General features: G+C 36.1%; 1 protein-coding gene across 1 annotated transcript in view; it reads left to right on the top strand.

Annotated features, from left to right (window-relative positions):
* The window catches only part of NFXL1 (nuclear transcription factor, X-box binding like 1), a 47,016-nt gene that overhangs the window by 20,530 nt on the left and 5,105 nt on the right, over positions 1-21,381 (top strand). The window contains exons 16-21 of the mRNA XM_027717725.2: positions 3,840-3,980; positions 6,315-6,481; positions 7,295-7,364; positions 14,760-14,864; positions 15,915-16,001; positions 18,268-18,321. Of these exons, the coding sequence (XP_027573526.2) occupies positions 3,840-3,980; positions 6,315-6,481; positions 7,295-7,364; positions 14,760-14,864; positions 15,915-16,001; positions 18,268-18,321 (624 nt within the window). The remainder of the gene's footprint in view (positions 1-3,839; positions 3,981-6,314; positions 6,482-7,294; positions 7,365-14,759; positions 14,865-15,914; positions 16,002-18,267; positions 18,322-21,381) is intronic.

Raw genomic sequence — 21,381 nt, 5'->3', positions numbered from 1 at the left:
TTTTGTTAACAAGAGCTTCCCTTCTATAATAGTTTCCAGCTCCTGATGGCATTTTCACTGGGAAATGTGAACTTTTCACTAGTGACAGAAGTAGCAATTTTCTCAAGCAAAATTTTGCTATGAGTAGGTGCTCATTGCTGTACTATGTTACTCCTTACGTTGATGTTGCTATACCTCCTGTAACGGAGGAGATAGAAAGAAACTAGGAATGAAGAAAATTACAAAGTCTTCTTGTATTTTAACAGAATGCCTGCAGACAATGAGTAGAATAGAGAATAAAAGCAAACACCTTAGGACTTTTATAATAAACAAATCTTAGTTTCAAAAGTATTTTTAAGGCATTGATTTAGTTTGCGCTCTTCCATGTCCTGGCATTTAGAACAAGCAATTTATCCCTTGAAACAACAGACTTAAAACTAATTTCCAGATGATATAATTTTATAAAATCTCTGTTTAGTTGAAGTATGATTCTGCATGATGTTTAAGCTAAAATAAAATTTTTTTTTAGGTGAGGTCCATAACCTTCTTTCAAATAATTTTACTCTGTAAGTTTTGGTTGTTTTTACATATATTTTTTAAAAAATAAATAACTCTTCATTCTTCTATATGTAGGTTCTTAAAAGAAACTCTGAATTTTGTTTCAGATTGTATGTCAGAAAAATAACCTATCATCAACAGTTGACACCACCCCGAAAGGAAATCTCGACATTTTACCTTTTTTTAAAACTGTTATAAACATTGGTATTTCGTAGCAGTGGTACACATATGCTCTTTTAAAGACTTTTAAAAAATCAAATTATTCTAAATCTCTTTGTGGAAAACATTGAGTAAAGCTGATACAAGGTAAATGCGGACAGAGAAGGAAATCTTAACTGAATATGATATGAATTTATCTGCTGTCTATAATTTTCTTGTGGTGGCTTCATTAAATGTTCTAGAGGAAGGAAGGTGCTCTGATTTTGTTTCCTTGATGAGTATTTTGAATATTGCAATTGATGTATCTGTTAGTTGCTTTTATGCATTTGGGAGATTTCCTGTAAAGCTTCTGAACCTTGTCATGTCCTTTATTCCTTTCCTTCCTTTTTTTTTTCCCTGTGGAATATCTGTAGTGTGAAAATGATGCCTTCTTATTTTCCTTTTTTTCCTATTCAGCTTTCATTAAATACTTCTGGTTCTCATCTGCATTCTTTATTCTTCAGCTCATCAGCCTCCTGGAGTTTGCATCTTCTTTGATATTTGTCTTTGTAGCAAGAGTAGCAACCTTCATTCAGCCATTTCAGAAATGCATTCCAGATGTAGAAAGTACAGCTTTCTTCTGCTTTGTCCTTTGGATTTATTAGTAGGATCCACAAAAAAATGACTTGTTAAGAAATTTAAAAAAAAAAAAAAGTCAGTCTAAATTAATTGAAATTCTTCAATTTTTGGCTGCACTGTCAATTGATTCCAGAAGACTATCGTATCTTTTATTGGCCTCAAGCTAAAGCTATGCTGGATGCAACCGGAGGGCTGGGATGCTCCCTGCGGTCAGCGATCTGAAAGCTGCCATTGTTGTCTGGCTGGCTTGTGTGCTTCACTGTCCCTGGCTATGGTCAGCAGTGCCTCTCAACTGTGTACTCAAGGGATGCTACTGGAAGGGATGCTCCACTTCTGCTTAAGTGCTTCACTTTAACTGGAGTTTGTGGTTGTGTCCTTCTCTGATGGAAGACTCAACTCCTGGTAGAAAGAAGTCCCATGAGCATTATGGAACGGTGCAGCCGTAGAACTTATCTGCTGTTACTGCTCTGATCTGCTATCACTGCCTGAGCCGCAGCAGAGCCAGTAGTCATTAAAAACTGAGTGGCAATGGGGGAGCAAGGAAAGGTAGGGAAGTGGGAAGTGGCAGATTGTAATGTTTAGTACGTCTTTTCTTTCATTGTTTTACCTTTCAACATCCTTTGACTACTTAATGTTGCTACTGAAAGGCAGTTGTGGCTATGAAGAGGGACATGCAGGAGAATGAGAAGGGGTAGGATATTAGGAATGTGAAAAACTATGGTAATTGATGTGTGCTTGCTGGGTATAGTACTATTTTCTGCTTCAGACCATCATTTTATTATGCCTACTGCTGTCCTTTCCTCCCTTGGTCACCAGAAACATAAGCCATCGGAGACAGAGTTGTGGGATGTTTGAACAGGGCAGTATGAACCAGGTATTCAGACTATTTGCTGTGGTTGTATTAGTGCTTTAGCCAGCATTAGGTTCAGCCATGACGTAGGAATGTGAGAGTGGTTGGATGTGATAGCCTCAAGGTTTTCTCCTATGTATTCCATGCTTGATCAGCCTACCATGCAGACTCTTGTTCAATCTTGAAGGGTCAAGATGAGGAGTTCAGAAGTCTTCCAAATGAATCGGAGTTTGCAGTAACTTGGAGTAGTACTTTTTGGTTCAAGCCCAGAAAACATTTATCTAGGCAAGTGGATTCAAATCCTACTTTGTGTATTTTTGCTTTAGGATTGAAGGAAACCAACATGGACAGTGCTGAATGGAGGCTGTCTCTCGCTCTGCCCTGTGGGACCATCCTCTCTTCTCACATTTCAGTGCCTGTTTGTATGGTCAATCCATTAGCAAAAGACAAGAAATTTTTTCTATTGATTCCTTTTCTTCCATTTTGGTTATTTGAATTGTCTTGCTGTAAAGACAGATGTGTGGTAGGACTTGTTCCAAGTAAGTGGTAGGAGTGTGCAATGAGTATTGTAGAGTTGGAAGAGAGAAAAGGAAAGGGTACCCTGCAAAGCTGTTCCATCAACTTAAGCTGCAACACAAAATCACACCCCTGGTCTAGTCAAAGTGAGTTATGTCACATTAGCCTCTTGTGTAATAACATCACAAATAGTTTTTCTCTTCAAAGTGATCGTGAAATTAAGAAAAAAAATGAATTTTTTTGACAGCATCACAGAAACTAATGTTTTTTTCCATGTGAACATTACATAATGGTTGAAAAAATGGGAACAGCAAGTTTCCTCTAATCTTCTGTCATGAAGGAACTTGTACTATTCAAATTTAGAAAAGTAACCTGGTTAACCTACTTAGGAGTTTACACTCGATTCCAGTATTGATGAAGGTAAAAGACTTCTAAGTAGATGCTCTGAATAGTACTACAGAGCTCTATTAACTGAAGTGTTACCCTCAAATTAGAAAGTACAAATGTATCATAACACATTAAAATCTCAGTCCTGTCACGTGCCATTTCTTCTTCTTACTACTCCTGGTAGTTACATTTGATGTAGTCAGTATTTGGTTTATAGAATTTCTGGCTTGCAGGTTGTTTTCTCTTTTTGTCAGACTGTTTTAGGTGTATGATGACTGTTTAGGTGTATAATATTTTTGATGACCATAATACAATTACGCCTGGGAAAACAAACTGTAACTGTCTTCTGCAATAACAGTAAAATAGTTTAGGAACCTTTAATGGAAGGTATGAGTTTAATTCATAAAGATGAGATTAATCACACTAAAAGATTTGAGAAAGTAATAGTCTGTTTAAAAAAAACCAAACTATGCTGCAAAAATTAGCTTGTTTAATGAAGTATGCTTTTTTACCTGGTATAATCAGTGTAAAACAAATGTGTGTGGTTATGTTATCTAGACAGGAACTTAAATAATACTTCAAAAAAAAAGATCAAATAGAATTGGACTGGTGTTTTTTCTTTTAACAAAGATGCTTGAGAAACAGAATTTCTCAGTAATGATTTTGTGCCTCTGTGTGTATGTGTGTAGGTATGTATCACACACAGTCTCGGTGCAATGTGTGTATATATACCCTGTCTGTATATCTATATTTATTTATTTTTAACTTTTAGGTTAGTCCCTTACCCTGTCACTCTGCAAATCCCTACTCATGTAAAAGATACTGTGGGAGGCTTCTTGATTGCCAGAATCACACCTGTATGAAAGAATGTCATCATGTTACTAAATTGAACAGTAGTGCAGATGCAAAGAAGGTAGGTTATTTTCCTTTTTGCTTTTTTTTTTTAATGTATTTTATATGTTGTCTTCAGTTTTAACTGGAAAATAAAGAATTTGCAGCTGGGAGGCACAAGATCCCCCTGGCATCCAAATCCCACTGGGAGACTTGCTTGTGTGGTGTTTCCATTGACGCTAATCTGTACTTCCTTAGACTACAAAATGGAGACTATTTTATATTTTGCAAATTCTATACATTTTATGTTGACATACATTATTTTGATTACATCAAAACCTTATATGACACTCTTGACAAGTCTCTTCTAAAGTTATCTTTTGTAACTGTCAAGATCAAGTGAACTACTGATAATCTCTATATACAAATGCACTTGCATACTATTGGGGCAAGTACATACTGAGGAGACTGGAAAGCAGGTTGAGGAGGCTGGCAGATCTTTAGGACAGAGCACTGGGAATGTTGCAGAGTTGCTGAAGGCTTTTTAAAGCACTAGCATGATATAGTCACGTTTATTCAGTGTCTACTAGAAACTGCCATTTATGCAATTAAGAAGCTGTGGGTGTTAGTTGCTGAAGATAATATGAAACAAAAAAGAAGTAAATATAAAGCTGAAAATTGTTCAAGTTTTCAGTAGTAAAAACCACATAGTTTGTGGCTTGAGAGAGTCATGATTTGAAGGACAACAGCTTTTCAAGTTTTTTGAAGCATTACTTCAGAAGAAGTTACCACATGGGTTCTCTGGGCATTTAGAAAACTGAGAAGCATTCAGCAGGGTATAAAGCTGTTACATTTAACTTAAATAGGATGATGCCCTGTGGATTCCAATCCTGGAAGTGGTGGTGTTTTCATCTAATGACTGTATATATTGTAGCTACCATATTATTCTATTAATGATTGTGAAACTTTTGTCTGAGGAGTATGGGTGGAACAGTAATCTGTAGCAACAGAGCGACGTCAGTAAATACTGAGAGTGACAGTTAAGCATCTCCAATTATGACTGTAAGAGGCTGTCTGCCTGCTGCTTCGGCTGCCCAATTGAAATGTGAATGAGTCAGGACTGTTTCTAACTCTGTCTTGAATGAGGCAATACATTCTCAGAAAATGGAAGCCTGTGTACCTGTGAAGTATGGGTAAATCTCATTTCTCAATTTTCTTCAATTTTTTATGAACTTAAGTTGGTTGTGACCTTTAGAGCTTTTGTTCTGTCGTTTTGGTAGACTAAATTGCAGGTGTAGTCAGGGTTGATTAAATTTCTTGCTTGTATGTCTGAGCAGTGATTTTTCTGTCTGGAATTTAAGTTTGTTCTGCATGTTGTGTTAGAAAATGTTACAGAAAGGCCAGCTGTTTGCTTTTACCTACTGTTAAATGTTGTATCACAGTTTTCTAAATGTTTTTAGTTGCTGTTGTTTTTCTTAGATTTGAATTTTTGGGAGTTAAGTTTTGTAAACAGTCATTGTACAATGGTTCCTTTTTAAAACTTCAGCAAAAGTTGTTCAACTGTAGAAGCAGAAGAAGAAGGAACTGAGGAAAAACAATTAAAACCTTAAATACTTATGCTTTTATTTTGAACAGCATAAAGTGAAACGTTGACATGGAATAGTCCTTTTGGGGAAGTGTTATGTAGCTTCATTCTTGGACAAATTTGCTTTACTTTGACTGACTTCTTTGAAACTGAACATTTATCAGTTGATAACTCCTGTCAATCTATCTGGGTGTATTTGATTGCAGACTGGGGTAATGAATGAGTTGTTAAGAATATGAATAGAAATGAAGCTTAATTTACTGTGCTGATTTTCATTATCTTGTTGATCACATCACTTGGAATGAGGATGACACCATAGCTCTTGTAGACTTCATGTAGTCTGTGGAATGGAAGCAACGCCTTAGGCAGCTCCCAGCATATACCTAAATGAATACTTTCTGGAAGATTATACGGAATATCATACATGTATGGAAATGGAATGGCTTAAAGTTTGCTTCTTAAAATTAAGCAAACCAACCCCTCCACCCCTGTATTACAGAGCAGAATGTCATGACTAAAGCATTACAGTAACATGATGGGTGGGAAAAGTTAGTTCAGAATACGAAATTACTTCTTTTTCTAACAGTTTTCTGTAGAGAATTAACAGACTTAATGGTAATTTTCCAAAGCACTAACATTAAGGAGATTCTTTTATGCCCAGGAAGGAAAATAGAACTCTGTCTCCTTGACTGACAAACACTGACCTTTCTACTTTGCTTTTCAAAAATGTATTTTACACCCCAGCTCTTTCTTCTATATAAAAGCTTGTTAATGACATCTCACAAACAAACATTTGGCACTTTCTTTAGTACTTTGTTTTCATTTTGTTAGGCGGGTCCGGAATGTTCACAGTGTGAAGAGGAGTGTACCAAGCCCCGGCCATCTGGCTGTCCTCACCGATGTGTTTTGCCTTGTCATCCTGGGGATTGCCCATCATGTCTCCAGATGCTTAAAATAAAGTGTCACTGTAAACTATCAGTACTGTATGTTGAATGCTTGTAAGTGTCAGAACACAACCTAGCTTTTCATTTGAATGCTACTAACTAGAAACCATTTGAAATGTCTGGGGATGGGAGCTACTGTTACAGCAAGTTATCAGATTTCTCTTGAGAATTGTAATTAGTAATATAATGGGTTTTCTATTTAAATGTAGCCAGTTTTATTGGTATTAACTAAAATTACTATAAATGCATGGAGTCTTATGAGCAGAAATTATTTTTATAATGTTTTTATAATACAGATAATATTTTGAATTATGAAAATATTATGGTAATTTACGTAATGTTTGTTCTATGTGTGCTTCTTTTAGAGTATGTGAAGAAGAATTTTATAACAAGAATTAGAATTAATGTAGTTAGTGTAAAAGGTCTTTGCAATTAGTTGCAAATTGTATGTCCTTTAAATACAGCCATTGTCCTGCAATTTCTAGCTGTTCTAATGGAAAACTCCTTAATAATAATTTGTACACTTTTAAAATCATTTATGTGTATGTGCAGAGAGGGTAAGCTAGACTTTATGAAATATAAGATGGAATTCGTGGATTTAAGCACTGTCTTTTGTCTATTGTTCTGAAAATAGTCATCATATGCAAGTATGTTTTCCTTTGTTCATTTTATTTAAAGTACCTCAAGTCCTCTAAATTCATATGGGTTTGTCTGTAAAATAGAGTAGTTTATATTAGTCACACAGGATGTGGACAAATGAGTTCACTTTTCTTTGCAGTGAGATATACTTAAAATGTACCCCTAATTGTATTGACTTTTGTTGGTTTTAAATTGGAAATTATCACAAATACATCTTTCCTTTTACAGAAAACTAACATGTGCTGATTTAAAAGAAAAGGAGCGTCTTATTTCCTGCAAAAATCAATGCCCAAAAGAGGTAACCCATATTAACAAAGAGATACTTGATTTGATCAATATGTCGAATTTTGTGGATATAGGCCAAGCAAACTAGAGAAGCTTAGTCTAAATGAATATGCTAAATGATAGATGCAAAGGTGGTTAGTGAACTGTACTTGCAAGACACGTGGAGGCTGCTAATTAGGAAAAATACTGAGAATTGTACTTGCTATTGTTCTCATCTAAGTGCAGCTCTAGCAACCCCTGTCTGTGCAACAATTTGGGGCCAAAGGGTTTTTATACTTAATAAGTGAGATGAGCTAATAATGCCCTGGTGTGTTAGTGAAATCGATGTTAAGTACTATGAAATAGAATACAGGCCAGGTAATCTCTCTACTGTATCTGGGTGTATCTAAACGGCTGTGAAGAAGAGAAGAATAATATCCTCATTGAATGATGTTTAGACTATGCACCAATAGAAATAGGCATCAGTAAGGAAGATTCCTGTTGAATACTGCTTTTGGGTAGTAAAGCTTGTGGAGCAGTGCAGGAACTGCTTGGAGAAGCTTCTGAATTTTCATCAGTAACAGCTTAGGCATGTTTCAGGATTTGTCTTAAAGCAGTGTTAAACACAACTGGACATGAGAGGTGGGTCAAATGACTTGTCCCTTCCAGTGCTGCTGTTATGTGCTGCTCACGTGCTTTCAGAAATCCGCACGTTGCTTCTTATTTTATGTTTGTTTTTTAGTTGTAATTAGTTGTGGTGGGAGTAACAGCCCTTTCTTTATTCCATGTCCCACTGCAGGGTTATAAAATGTATGAAGGGGAAAAACAGGAATAGTCAGGAATATTTTGGAAAGTACTTTCTGAGAAATTCTTCTTCTCTGCAATAAAAATGCTTGTACTAAAGAAAAATATTTTATCCCTTAATCACTTTGTTGATGTGATTTGGCCTTTTAATGTGTAGCTGAGTCTCTTTGTCTCATAATTCAATGACACTCATAAATGCTTTGATTTGACCCATTCTCGTTCCCTGATTCCACTTAGTTCCCATATGCTGAGTTATTTAGGATGTCCTCTAGTCTGAGATCTCTGTCTTCTTACCACCATAATAAATGTAGGTTCAAAACTTTTGTTTCATCATTTTCTAGTGTCAGAAATTTGACATTTGAATCCTTGCCTTTATTAGAAAATTTTTTTTGCTTTTGAGTAAATGCATAAATTCACAGGATTTTTGCTGCTTTCCCAGAAGTGTCTGTTTCTCCACTTTTCAGACAAGGTTGTGTTAACCCCAACAGGAAGGCTGTGCTCTTGTGCTCTGTGCCTACTTGTATCTTCTGCTTTTTGCCCTTGTAGATGCCTATCTTTTTTTCTGTAAATGAATGTGCCTGTCACAATTTTCTCATCTGGATGTCTGAAAGCCCTCTTCCTGGCAAGGGAACACTGAGATATTATTTCAATGTCCATTTACCTCTTAATTTTGTCCTTTCACATCCCTTTCTGTTACTTTGGTTTTATTTGCTCCAAGACTTCTCTTTATTTTCAAGAGTGCTTATAATCTCTTATCATGAACTATGTGTTCTGTACTTCAGCTTCTCTACAAAGATTTTTTTTCTCCCATATCTCATCTTTGATTAATGTAACTGTCGTGATTTTTCTGAACATATTCCCCAGACTCATTCTGGGATCTAAAATCCACCTAGTAGCAGTCCAGGATTCTAGCTTCCAGTTCAGAATTGCCCTGTTCCACAGATGATGTCCTTTTACTTAATTCAGTGGGATGTGAAAGAAAGCTTAGGAAAACAGAATGTGTTATTTTTATAAAGCTTTAACTTAACAGTGAGGTTCTTATTTCTGTAATTATCTTGAAAAATAAGGTTTTCTACACCTTCTCTTATGCAAAGAATCATTTTAGGGTAATAGATGATGTAAAAATGCATGCTTTTCCCTTCCTGTGATTCTAGATCTAGCTCTTACTGTCTTTGATGAAACCTAGAAGTAATTAGTACCTTCCTGCTTCAGGTAGTTCATATCTTTGTGTTACAGTTCATCCTACTTTCTTCAGATCCTACTTGAGTAACTTGGTGTGTACAGTATGAAGGTTTTACCATTTTTTTTGTCTAAAATATCTGTTCCCATTTCTCTGAATATTGAACAGTGCTAGGGATGTTTGTCTGTTTCTGTTTTATAAGTGTACAATATTTGTCTGCAACTTTGAGAAAATTAGCTAGCTGTCTCATAATATAAATTATACTGGTAATTCTCTTTCAAAGGAATAATTGATAAACACAATTTGAAGGAGCAGCCTCAACAGACATCACCCTGCCACTGCCATCACCACCCCTCCCAGGCAAATCTAGGTCAACCTCATTTTACTGTTTGTAAGTTTTTGTCTCATGAGACAAGAACATACAATTGGCCAATTTAGAGCATTTGAAGTTTACAAATCTAATATGTCTGCCCAAAACTAAAATGCAAGTGTTTTATGTACAGTTCTAGCAGCCTCAAGTAAATTTCAAATTAGTGTTATATGAGAATTTCCTTATTTGATGTCAGAAGCTGACCTTGGGTCATTAGCAGAGCTCATTGAACTTGATGTTTGCTAAAAATCAGTGTGCACTGTCACTCAAAGCTTACCATAGTGCAGCTTAGGTTCAGTCGAATACAGTATTTTACGAAGTCATAGTTTTGAGATGTTTTTGGTTAATGGAAACTGCAGTAGACAGTATGCTACCATATTTGATTTACAGGTACCATGATACATTTGAGGATAAAGAAAAGCAATTTTATTGTCTGGTGCCTTGAAAAAAATACTACAAGAACTTGAAAATCTTGAAAGTTTTCATACTTTTGTTTTGGCTATGGCAATATAAAACTATAAAAGTGACTCGTAGCATTATATAATACAGAGCCCGCATTTTCTTTCTGCTTTAGGGAGAAGCGGTGTCTTTGATAATACCACAGCTGTTAGATGATCCTTTAATTAAAAAGTTAATTCTCTTGTTTGGTAACAATAACAAAATATCCTGTTGAAGGAAATTTAATTTTTTTTAGTCGGGGTGATTAAATTCTTATGATCATGCTTGCAGGTGTTTTGTGACAATTCTTACATAGAAATTTTAAGTCTGTCAGTTTTCATTGCTTATGTATTGCTGTCAGTGTTTGTGAATCTGTGTTTAACACTTTATTCTGTGTAGTTAGTATTTCTTAACAAAATAGCCATACTTTGTACTTTTACTGTGCACTTTGCTACTGTCTAGGCATGAAATATGGGACCCCATTGTGATAAATTTATTTTAACATCATGGTGCAGTAGAGACGATGTAATTTCTTCCCCTGTAGTTGGCACTGTTGAGGTTGCACCTTGAATCCTGTGTTCAGTTTTGGGTCCCTTACTACAAGAAGGACATTGAGGTGCTGGAGCGTGTCCAGAGATGGGCAGTGAAGCTGGTGAAGGGTCTGGAACACAAGTTATATGAGGAGTGGTTGAGGGAGCTGGAGAAAACAAGGCTCAGGGGGGACCTCGTCACTGTCTACAATTACCTGAAAGGAGGTTGTAGCAGGTGGGGGTCCAGTTTCTTCTCACAAGTAATAAGTGACAGGACAAGAGGGAAACAGCCTCAAGTTGTGCTGGGGGAGGTTTCAATTGGATACCTGGGAAAATATCTTCACTGAATGGGTGGTCAGGCACTGGAGTAGGCTGCCCAGGGAAATGGTGGAGTCACCATCCCTGGAAGTGTACCAAAAAAATATGTGGATGTGGCACCTGGGGACATCATTCAGTGGTGAACTTGGTAGTGTCAGGTAAAGGGTTGGACTCAGTGGTCTTAAAGGCCTTTTACACCCTTAACGATTCTATGATTCTCTAAATTTTAGGAGTATGCATATCTTTTAGGTTTTTTTAATAAATTAATGAGGCATTCTGGAAATAAAATTTAATGTCATAAACCCACCTTGCAGATGTGTGTGGGTTGCAAAAATTTAATTTGGTCTTTGTTTGGAAGTTGTAAAATTGTCTTTTGTACTTACCTTTTGGGATTGTGGCTCAAAAGTGCTGTTTTCTTTACTAGCAGGTTATTTTCTTTATTATCAGATGTGTATTAACAGGTTGTATTTATTACCTTCTGTCAGAGATCAGTTAAACCTCCATAAATATTGATGGGTTTTACCATCATCAGATATAATGTTAAGATTTAAATGCATTGGCTATGGGGAAAATACTTGTAGGATATTTTTTGGGTTTCTTTTCAGAGCTTTTATTTTCAGTGGATTAAATCCCTTCTTTTAAAGGCCTTGCCATAGCAAACATAAAGCCTGTTCTTTTTTGCCTGTAGTCCACAAGCTATTGACAAGACATCTTGTACAGTAGAAAAGGATCTAAAGGGGTACACACTTTCTTGTTTTAGCACCAAGTGGTTCAGCATGGAATTTAAAAACAAGCAAAAAAAAAATCCTTTCCCATTACATTTTTTTATCCAGCAGAAGCAGCAGAATGATTGCTTTTGTTTTCTGAGATCATGGGTAAATGTTATTTTGCTACGCATTTTACTGCTTCTCTTGATATTTTTTTAATGTTGGTTTTGCATTGGAGGGAGTAAAAAAAAAGTTTCTCTGCCAGCTTCATTCTTGTCTTGCATCCCTGTGGATGTGAACTGTGTAGCTCTATGAAGGGAACTAAATGTGTACCTTTGTGTTTTGGTATTGGCTTAAACATCTGCCTATGCAAATTTTGCTCTAATGGTGTAGTAATACCTGGAGGTTGAGATGAGGGCTACTATCTTGGATTTGCAGCTCTGACATCATTCATAAGACTGTTTGTTTGGGCTTTGCCACTATTAATGAAAATGTGCCTAATGAGAACAGAAGAGTAATCTGGAAGTAATAGTTCTAGCCATGGCTTGTTCTGGCCAGTTTAAGATGACTTGCAGGTGAGACTAGATTGAGTTATTGTGTATGATTCTCTTAGAGAGCCAGGAGAAGGGCCCTCCTACTGCACAGAGGTCATGCAGTAGTAAATTGGTTTTGCAGAGATTGTGGTCACTAGTGAGCAGGCTCCATGTTCTGGCTGGTACTCTGACTTCGGTGGCATACAAGGCTTAAAGACAAGTTTCTTCCCTCGTTTTTCCAAAATGAGGCAAAATAATTTATTTCAGGCAAAAATATTTGCTGATGATCAGTTGTACCTGAAAGAAAGCTAAATTCCTTCTTTGATAAGGTGACCAATTTATATATTTTTCCCTCAGATAAAGCTAATAGATTAGATCTGCTATGTGAGGCTTCAGCAGAGCAAGTGAGTCAATGCTACTCAGTAAATATCTAGTTCAGATATAGGAGAGGTTTCATACAAGGATGAAGGTGGGCTAAAGAAAACAACTGTCTGTATTCGATTATTTTTTTTTGAACCCCCCCCAAAACTCCAAAACAACAACAAAACTAAAGCAAAAGTTAGAGCAAGAGATATTAACAATAAGGAAGGTTTCCCATGGACTGAACTGACAGTTGACCTTTCATTGTTTTCAGTAATGACCTTGTCACCAAATGAACATTGCAATTTTCTGATGAAATCTGTACAGGGTTGTCAGTATGTGAGAATTGAGGAAGCGCATCTGCAGAACACATGTATTTGGGGCATGATATAGAAAAACAATGAGTTAGACCATGCATGTGAAGCTAATAGTAAGTTCCCAGGAAACAACAGAAATTCTTACTGTCACAGCATGAGTAGCTGGAGACAGATGCAAATGAGAGGCCAAGATGTATTGAGGAAGATACTCTAATAAAAAAAATGAGGTGCAATTAGGGCATTGTACAAAGTCCTTCCTACTGAGATGTCATTTGGAATATTACATGCAGTTCTGGCTATGTAGTCAAGAAACATTGACTTTAGCTGGTTGAAATTCGATGAAGGGAATACTGTGTACATAAAGAGCCTTTTATGAAAGGACAGTAGAGAAATACTTCAATATGAGGATAAGAACTAAGGGGCTTAGACTGGCTAGAACAAATCTAAGAAATTTAAAAAACTCTTGCATGTTTTGGTGAGCTCCTGGAGCAGTCTCCTTAGCAAAACGGTAGAATGGGGTCAGAAGGGGAACTGTTTTCATGGTAAGACTTCATCCAGTCCTGGAAGGATCATAGAAGGTGCCTGCCTGTAGGAAGACTTAACTTCAGGACTGAGCATGGTGACTTGGATGTTGCTTCTAAGCCTGTATGAAATGTGCTGAAACAATGACTAAAAACCTGAGCCTAAACCACAAAGTATCTGTCAATGTAATAATAGTTTGTGACTGTCATGGACATAAAAACATGGATGTCTGTTCCATAATTTTTAGTTGGAAAGTTTCATGTTCTGTTTTGGTATGTGTTTCATGATGCTAGCTCAGATGTTGAGCCAGTTCCTGTGGACTTCTGAGATTCCAGATTTACTAATCAAGGTTTATACACCTGAGTTTCATAATTATGTAGTATTCTCATTCTTGTGGATGAAGCGATGTAGTAGGTATACATTTTCAATTTTTAATGAATGTGAAAAACTGTATCTCAAAAATGTATGCTTTATAGCATTTTCCAGGTTCTGTTAATCTCTTGATGACAGCGAGGAGGTGAAATTTCACTTTTAATGAAGAACACTGTCTAATGCTATCTCTGTAAATCAGTTGCTTAGATATGTCCTGTGAGGTTCCACCTTCAATTATAAACAGTATTGGGTTAGGTAATTGAAAATGAAAAATTATTATTATGAAGATTTCTTATGGGCATGTGTATGAGCAAGGAATATTTTCAGTAAAGTCCTTAACAGAGAAAAAAATCTGCTTATTTTCTTGATGTGTTTTATCTAATATAATGCTGGGAGCACTGCTACATTCTTGTCAATCAACATATTTAAATTATTAACTCAATTCTTAATACCATTATTGAATGATAATATTTTCTTTATAAGTGCTAAAAATTGTACTGGCAGTAAAAGAAGTCTTTATCTCTCAGATGGCAGAAATGGGATAATCTGCCAAATGCAGAAATGGAGGATTTTGTGAAATTTTGGACATGATAAGAATATTGATGACCTGTATTTTAATTATGCATCAGATTATTCTTGCATGCAGAATTTCTTTTGCAGTGTTTTTGTTTCTGATTCTTTCCTTTTTCTTTTATTACTCTGTCTAATCTACAAGTAGCTACAGTATAGTTAAGTTCAGTTTTCAGGGGTTTTTTACTTCATCTATTTGTATTCCCCCAACATACAGATAGCTAGGGTAATTGTTGTATACATTGCTGTAGAGGTGACTGCTCTTGAAACATGTGAAAGGAGAAATTGTTTTTTAATCAAGGTGTGCCAATAGAAGAAAAATTATTTTTCTGGAACTGAAATACAATAAATAACAAGCAAACATTTTATTTGTGTGGGAGTTTAATTTGTGTGGTTTGTTTTTTATAGTTGCCCTGTGGTCACCGATGTAAAGAGATTTGTCATTCAGGTAGCTGTCCTCTGAACTGCAGCCAGAAGGTTAAACTCCGATGTCTCTGTAAGAGACTGAAAAAGGTAAATCTTTAAGTTGCAATTTGAGAAGGATGTACATATTTTTTTACATGTTCCTAGTCTTGTGTGGATGACTTTTGTGGATGGTGCAGATTAGAATAGACCCAGTTACTCTAGTAGATCTGTAACAGTTCAAATCAGCTGAAGATCTAGGCTACTATATCAGAAGATTCACTGGAGAATATAAAATCTTGTTAATTCTAGCAAATGATGGCTGCCTGACTTACAATAGCTTTGTTTTCAAGCACATTTCAATTTTTGTAGCTTCATGGGAAGACCAGTCAGATGACCTGGAGTGATTTGAGGAAAACAAATTATATTTCTCTGGTGATACTGGGAAAGTTCATATAAATTGGAACTAGTACAGATGTTGTGAAATGGGAACTGATGTTATCAGTTTAAGGTTCCCTGTAAACTTAAAAGCAAGTACAGCCATCAGCACCCTCAGTTTCTAACAAAGATAAGAACAAAGTAATGAAACAAGTTTACTATAACTATATATTATTATGAGGGAAAAGTCTTGAGAAGTCTTGACAAATAATTATATCTTGATGGAAAAAACCCCATAATCTGGCTTAAGGAAAAGGACTCATTTAACTTCCAAGTGTTCCAAACAGGTTGCACTTCCCTAGAATTCTGAGGCTTCTCCAAGATATGTCTTGTGCATCCTGAAGTCTTGCAGATGGGGTAGTTGAGCAGGGGAAAGGATGACATGTACAGAATAAGTGCTTAAAATGGATCAGTCTCTGCTTACAGATAACCCCCCTTTTTTTTTTTTTTTAATTGCTTCAATATTAGGAGAAGTGGAGAATGTGTGACTGAGAATTACCTAATTTTTTTGCCTGCTATGACCAGACCTTGCCCTGTAATCTGAACCAGTTAAGAGAAACGTATATGAAATGACTAAGGCTCTGAATGGGAACTCATTCTGCCAGAGGTCCAGAAAATTATCTTATTTTGTCTCAGGCAAACAAATGAGACATAAAGAAATGAACATTATAGCTAAATTTTTATCTAGGAAAATGAGTATAAAAGACAAATTATTCTTAACAGGAAATACAGTGCAGCAAGATACAAGAAGGCCAAGTTTCACTGGAATGCGATGCGTTATGCAAGGAAATGAAGCGGAAAGCATCTGAGGTAATGTATCCGTTGTAGCTATAATTTCTTCTCAGTGCTTCAAGAAAAGTAGAAAAAATGAATACAATTATTTTTCAAGGCAATACCAGCAAAAACTACAACATAAGTGGATGTGGTGTTGAATAGCAGCTATTTTTTTCAGACTTGCATTTGTGAACACTTAATTAGCTCAATGAAATACTATTTTAAACAGTATTCTGTTTTTTGGTTTTTTTTTCTTTTTAATTTTTTTTCTTTTTAATTTGTGGAAACTGATTCTTTCCTCTTTCACTGAGAATGAATGATGTTCAGTGATAGTAAAACACTTGACAAAAGTAGTTTATTGTGTCTATTACTTTTTAACATGTCCAGACTGGAAAAAAATCTTTTAAAAACTCCAGACATTTACAGAGATAAATTAGTTTGCACAATTGCAAAACAAACATGAATTTCTGAAAACAAAGTGCATTACCTCTTAATAAAACTTTTCATGTCTAGCACTTAGTGAGTATGCACTTCCGAGGAGTTGTATCTTTTACTGTACATTTTATTAAAGAAATAGTTATAGAAATGTTTTTCTATACTGTGATTATAATGGTTAAGGTTCCCTCTACCAATGTATGTTATACCTATGTATCTTCTACAAATGTGACCACATCAGTGTAAAAAGAAGTTTTCTGTTGCCTTTTTTTCCACATTTGTGGGTTGCTTTTTCTTTTGTAGCTGAAATTTTGCCATTAGATGGCAGTGAAATACCAGGAGGCTAGTTGTGTAGTTTTTTTGCACACCAGACTTTCAGATTTCAGATGTGCATGTCTGAAAACCTCTTCTATGCACTTTTCTAAAGGGACTCTGTCATTGTGCCTAGATTAATGAAATTCTCAATAATGCTTTTATTTAATACAGTGTTTAGTAATTTAAACATTTGTCTGAAAACCTGCAAATAGGACTATTCTATTGACCCTTCCCTCAGTGCACACTGAGCTACAGTTTGCTAAAGCATGGACTATTAATAGATTTTACATCTAACTTTTCTGAGATAGTGATTCGGTGGTCCAAAAAAGGCCCAAAAATGTATTCAAGAAGGCAGACACATAAACTTCCCCCATATACTCTTTCTGTTACTACTATTACTTAGTGATCTCTGACAGTGGGGATTTAAGAGAGTGAGATGCTGTCCTCTTGTCTCTTGGTCTTTGTTGGATTTATCTCCTATTAGCAGGCTTGGTTGTTTTTTTGGCATCTATAAACGTCCTGTACACTGAAATTTTAGATTTAGCCAGATACTCTGTGGGAGTAGAATACTTCCCTCTGTTGTGAGCCAACCTCCTGGTAATTTCATTTTATGCCTTTGCTTTATGAAAAATAATTACTGATATTTTATCCCTATTTGGCATCTTTACACTATTCAGGATTTGGTGTCCTGTTAGTCACCCGATAAATCCTAGTTTTGCATCTCTTTATATGGAAGCCACTCCATCCTGTTATCTTTTGTATATGTTCAGGCTTCACATTCTTTTGTTATTGCTGGACCAAAACTGAATGCAGGAGCTAAGATTCAAGAGCATGGTGTTTACATACTGATGTTTCTTCTGTACCATTTTTTCTTAATACTTTGTAGCATTTAATTTACTTCCTTGAACACTGCAAAATATTTCTGTAGAATTATCGATTCTAACTCCCATGACTTCTTTTCATATGACTCTTTGATAGTGGAACGTTTTTAATTACATTTGGTTTGTATTACACCAAGAGCTTTAAAGCAGTTTTGTTATGCATTATCCAATACTTGTTGTATTATTTACAAATATAGAGGTTTAATTTTGCTCTAGTAGTCAGGGAATATTTAGAGTACTTGGACTGAAATACGTGTGTGTAAATTATATACATACATAGGAATTATCTGTATGTGCGAGGTGTACTGAATTGAGGATAAAGTTGCTGAAAACTTAGAATTACTGTCTTTAGGAATTCTGCCAGTTGATAGTAAACAAACTCTTATTTTAAGGTTTTATATTTGTTGGTTCAGCTTGCCAAGTTTAAGTCAGAAGTTCAATTTACAACCTTTTGCACCCATTATATGTTCCGTGTTTTTCAAATGTGAGATGATACAGCTTTTTCCAAGAATATTTTGTCATCTCAGTAAGTTAAGAGCTCACATGATGGAGCATCACATGATTGCATCCTTTTGCTGAGAATCATTCTATAGGAGTAATTATGACTCCATAAGAAAATAGATTTAGTTCCTGTTTACAGCAGTTGCTTATCACTTTGTGTGTCTGGACAGATAAAAGAGGCAGAAGCCAAAGCTGCTATTGAAGAAGAGAAGCGAAGACAACAGGTATCAACCTTTTTTTCTTCCTCACCCACATCCTCCTCACCTTGTTCTTGTTAGTAAAAAACTTAATTTATATGCAACTAAATATGCATAGTTTGTAATGTCATAAGCATAGTCATTCCTGTCAGGTGTTACTGTTCTCTCTGTGCTGTAAATTATTTACAATGATTAAAAGGCCAGGTTTCCCAAACAATTTTCGTAATTTTATGTAAAATGTTTATTTTTAAAATACTAAGTACTCTTTATTTTAATCAAACATTTTATACTTCGTAAACACCCAGAGAATGCTGAATAGCCTCTGAAGAGATTTAAATATTGGGTGAAGCTCCTCTTCTCCCTCCCATCATAAAGGAGCAAGGACAGCTAAATGAGTCTATGTCTTTCAAGGTCTCTGAGGCGAGGGGCTGGGGGGGAAATGTGTATTCATTGTAATTGCTGTTGGTGGGGAGGGTATGTGGTCCGCATTGTAATCCACAAAGCTTCTGTGCCAGCTTCCAGGAGATGCTGATACTAATCATATTTCAGGCAAACACTGTAAGCTCGTTGGTGGTGATGGCTAGGTCAGGTTTGTCATTTGGAGTCTGTAACTGGCCTTCCAGCCAGTTCATGCGTGTGTGCCTGAGTGAGCGTTTGACACCAAATCATATTCCAACTCCAGTGTGTGTTTTCTGACTCCTTTTACTCAATTGTCACAACATTTATGTGTTTGGGTTATACTTGTGTTTTCACATGCATGTCACTCTGTTTTTATCACAGGGCACTGGCTTGCTCCCTGCTTGAAAGGGGGCAAGGGAGGCTTACTCACAGATCCAATCTTTTCATGCCATTTTCCCAATCTTGTTAGGATAGACAGTTTCTCTCTGGACCGCAGCTTCTGTTATGCATACTTCGATATTTCTCTAGGCAGTTAATTAAAGCATTATGTCTACCAAGCAATGCTCTAGCAAGGCCTACTTTTGCTTTTCAAAGGGGAGTGTGTCTACTCATCGTACAAGAAAAGCATGGAGTTATGCACCAATTGTCTAGGGGACCAGGCACTGTTTTGTGATCATCTTGCAATGTTTATTGCAACATTCATACCTCAACTGTCTACAGTGTTGATCACATATTCCTTCATATAACTCATAAACAGTTCATCTAACTCTTCTTCTCTAAGCTGACCCTGGAAATGTTAGTTCTAGCACATAGGTCAGGAAGCATAGGTTGCACATAGATGTCTGAAACATATTGTTAGGTAGAGGAAATCTGTACCTGATGGTTCTGGAAGCTAAGTACTGAAGTGTGCTAATGGACACTTTCACATGTAAAAAATATGCATACAGTTTTAAAGCTAGAAATTCAAACTTGCTGGTGTTTGTCTTGTACCGAGTGTTTCATGCATTCCAGAAGGCATCCCACCCATTTACTAATGATTTCTGCTGCAAAATCACTTACTATAATCTGTCTAGTAAAGTCTCAGTAATGAGGCTCCACTGAAACTGTAGCAGATTCACTCCAGCAGCATATTGTGCAACATCATTTTGGCTGGATTCTGCAGCAGTGATTGTTTCTCTCTGCAGTCACACCACCATTGCATTCTGCTTGTACATTCACAGGAGTCTCACAGTTTCAGCCCAACAGTACCTTTGCGCAATATATGGCAACTGCTCCTGTGTGTGTGTTTTGTGATGGATGCAGCATAGAAAACTTCAACTATACATAATCAAGCTTATTAAAAGGTTAGTTAAGAGTGGCTAGTTACTACAGCACATTAGGAAACGTTAGGACAACAGTAAAAGAAAAAAGGGACAAAACCAATTTACAAAAAAAAAAGGATAACAGTAACTAATAAATAGGCTCTAGAACTGCACACAAGTACTAACCTCAACTGCTGAAGACTTTTTATCTAGCATTGGTTCCTTTCCAGTTTGATCTCATAATCTGCCGTCTGGTGATGCAAATTGGAGGATGTTACTGTTGTAGGGTGTTAGGTCACACTAAGCATATTTTTGAGTATACTCCCTTCTGACAGAAGTTTGTACCTTGTACCACCTTCCTGAACTCATTAGCACATCTTTATAGAAACTGTTCATCTGTTAGTCACAGTTTCTTAAAACCTATTTTGAGTAATACTTTAATAAATCTTTTATATACAAACTAGTTAGTGCTCTGGTAAGGCACATTTGTATTTTGGTATTTGCTATATTTGGTAGCAGCTTTTGCTAATGCCATTTACAGATGGAATCACTTGTCTCTTAGTGGAAGAGAGATGGCTTGGTTAGGCTTCTCGTCATGGCCCTAGCAGCCAAACTTTCCCTCTGCTTCTAATTCACAGGCACCCTGTGAGGCCAGGATTTTTGCGATTGCTAGAGGTGGAAAAAAGATCAGTGCTCTCTATGTCCCTCTGTAGTGTAAAAGATTTGGTTTCTAGCTAACTGTTTCAATACTGAAAGTCAGGGTCTCAAACCCGAAGTCTAGGTTATGAAAGATTTTGTTTCCTTTTGTTTTGTAGAAAGAAAATTTTTTAACAGATCCTTAGAAAGTACAAAAGTCAGTCATGCCTGTCCCTGTAAATAAAAATATATCCTCGCTTTCAGAATATACACTTTATGGCTGCATAGTCATTGTTATTTGCATTCAGGTAGCTGCATTGTCCCATGAGAATGTTACTCCTTTCAATGCAGGAAGAATATAGAGAATAACACATGAAAGAGCAAAATCCAGTGCCTGAGCAACACTAAACTAGACATTATCTGGCATCATATACAGTTTATATACCATATACTGGGCATACAGTTTAAATAAATGCATATCATTTTACTTTTAATATGTCTATATACAAAGAACTTGGGTTCTTACTCTAAATAAAAATTCTAAGCTTGTTTAGCTTGAAAAGTTAAGTATAGTTTGAAGACTGGACACAACCATTACTTTATTTTTCAGAGATCATTAAGGTGACACTTTGGGAATGAAGACAGTTACATAAAATCTGTAGGTAGCTTTTCAAGGATAGTGATGAGTTTTCTCTCATATTCTTTGCCTAGGAATCCTTTTTCATTCTGTGTTTTGGTTTTTTATGATGTA

This window comes from Pipra filicauda, unplaced genomic scaffold, assembly GCF_003945595.2.
Source record: "Pipra filicauda isolate LSUMZ 115617 unplaced genomic scaffold, ASM394559v2 scaffold116_size3395265_pilon, whole genome shotgun sequence".
NCBI classification, from domain to species: Eukaryota; Metazoa; Chordata; class Aves; order Passeriformes; family Pipridae; genus Pipra; species Pipra filicauda.
This window is presented reverse-complemented; position numbering and strand designations above follow the sequence as displayed.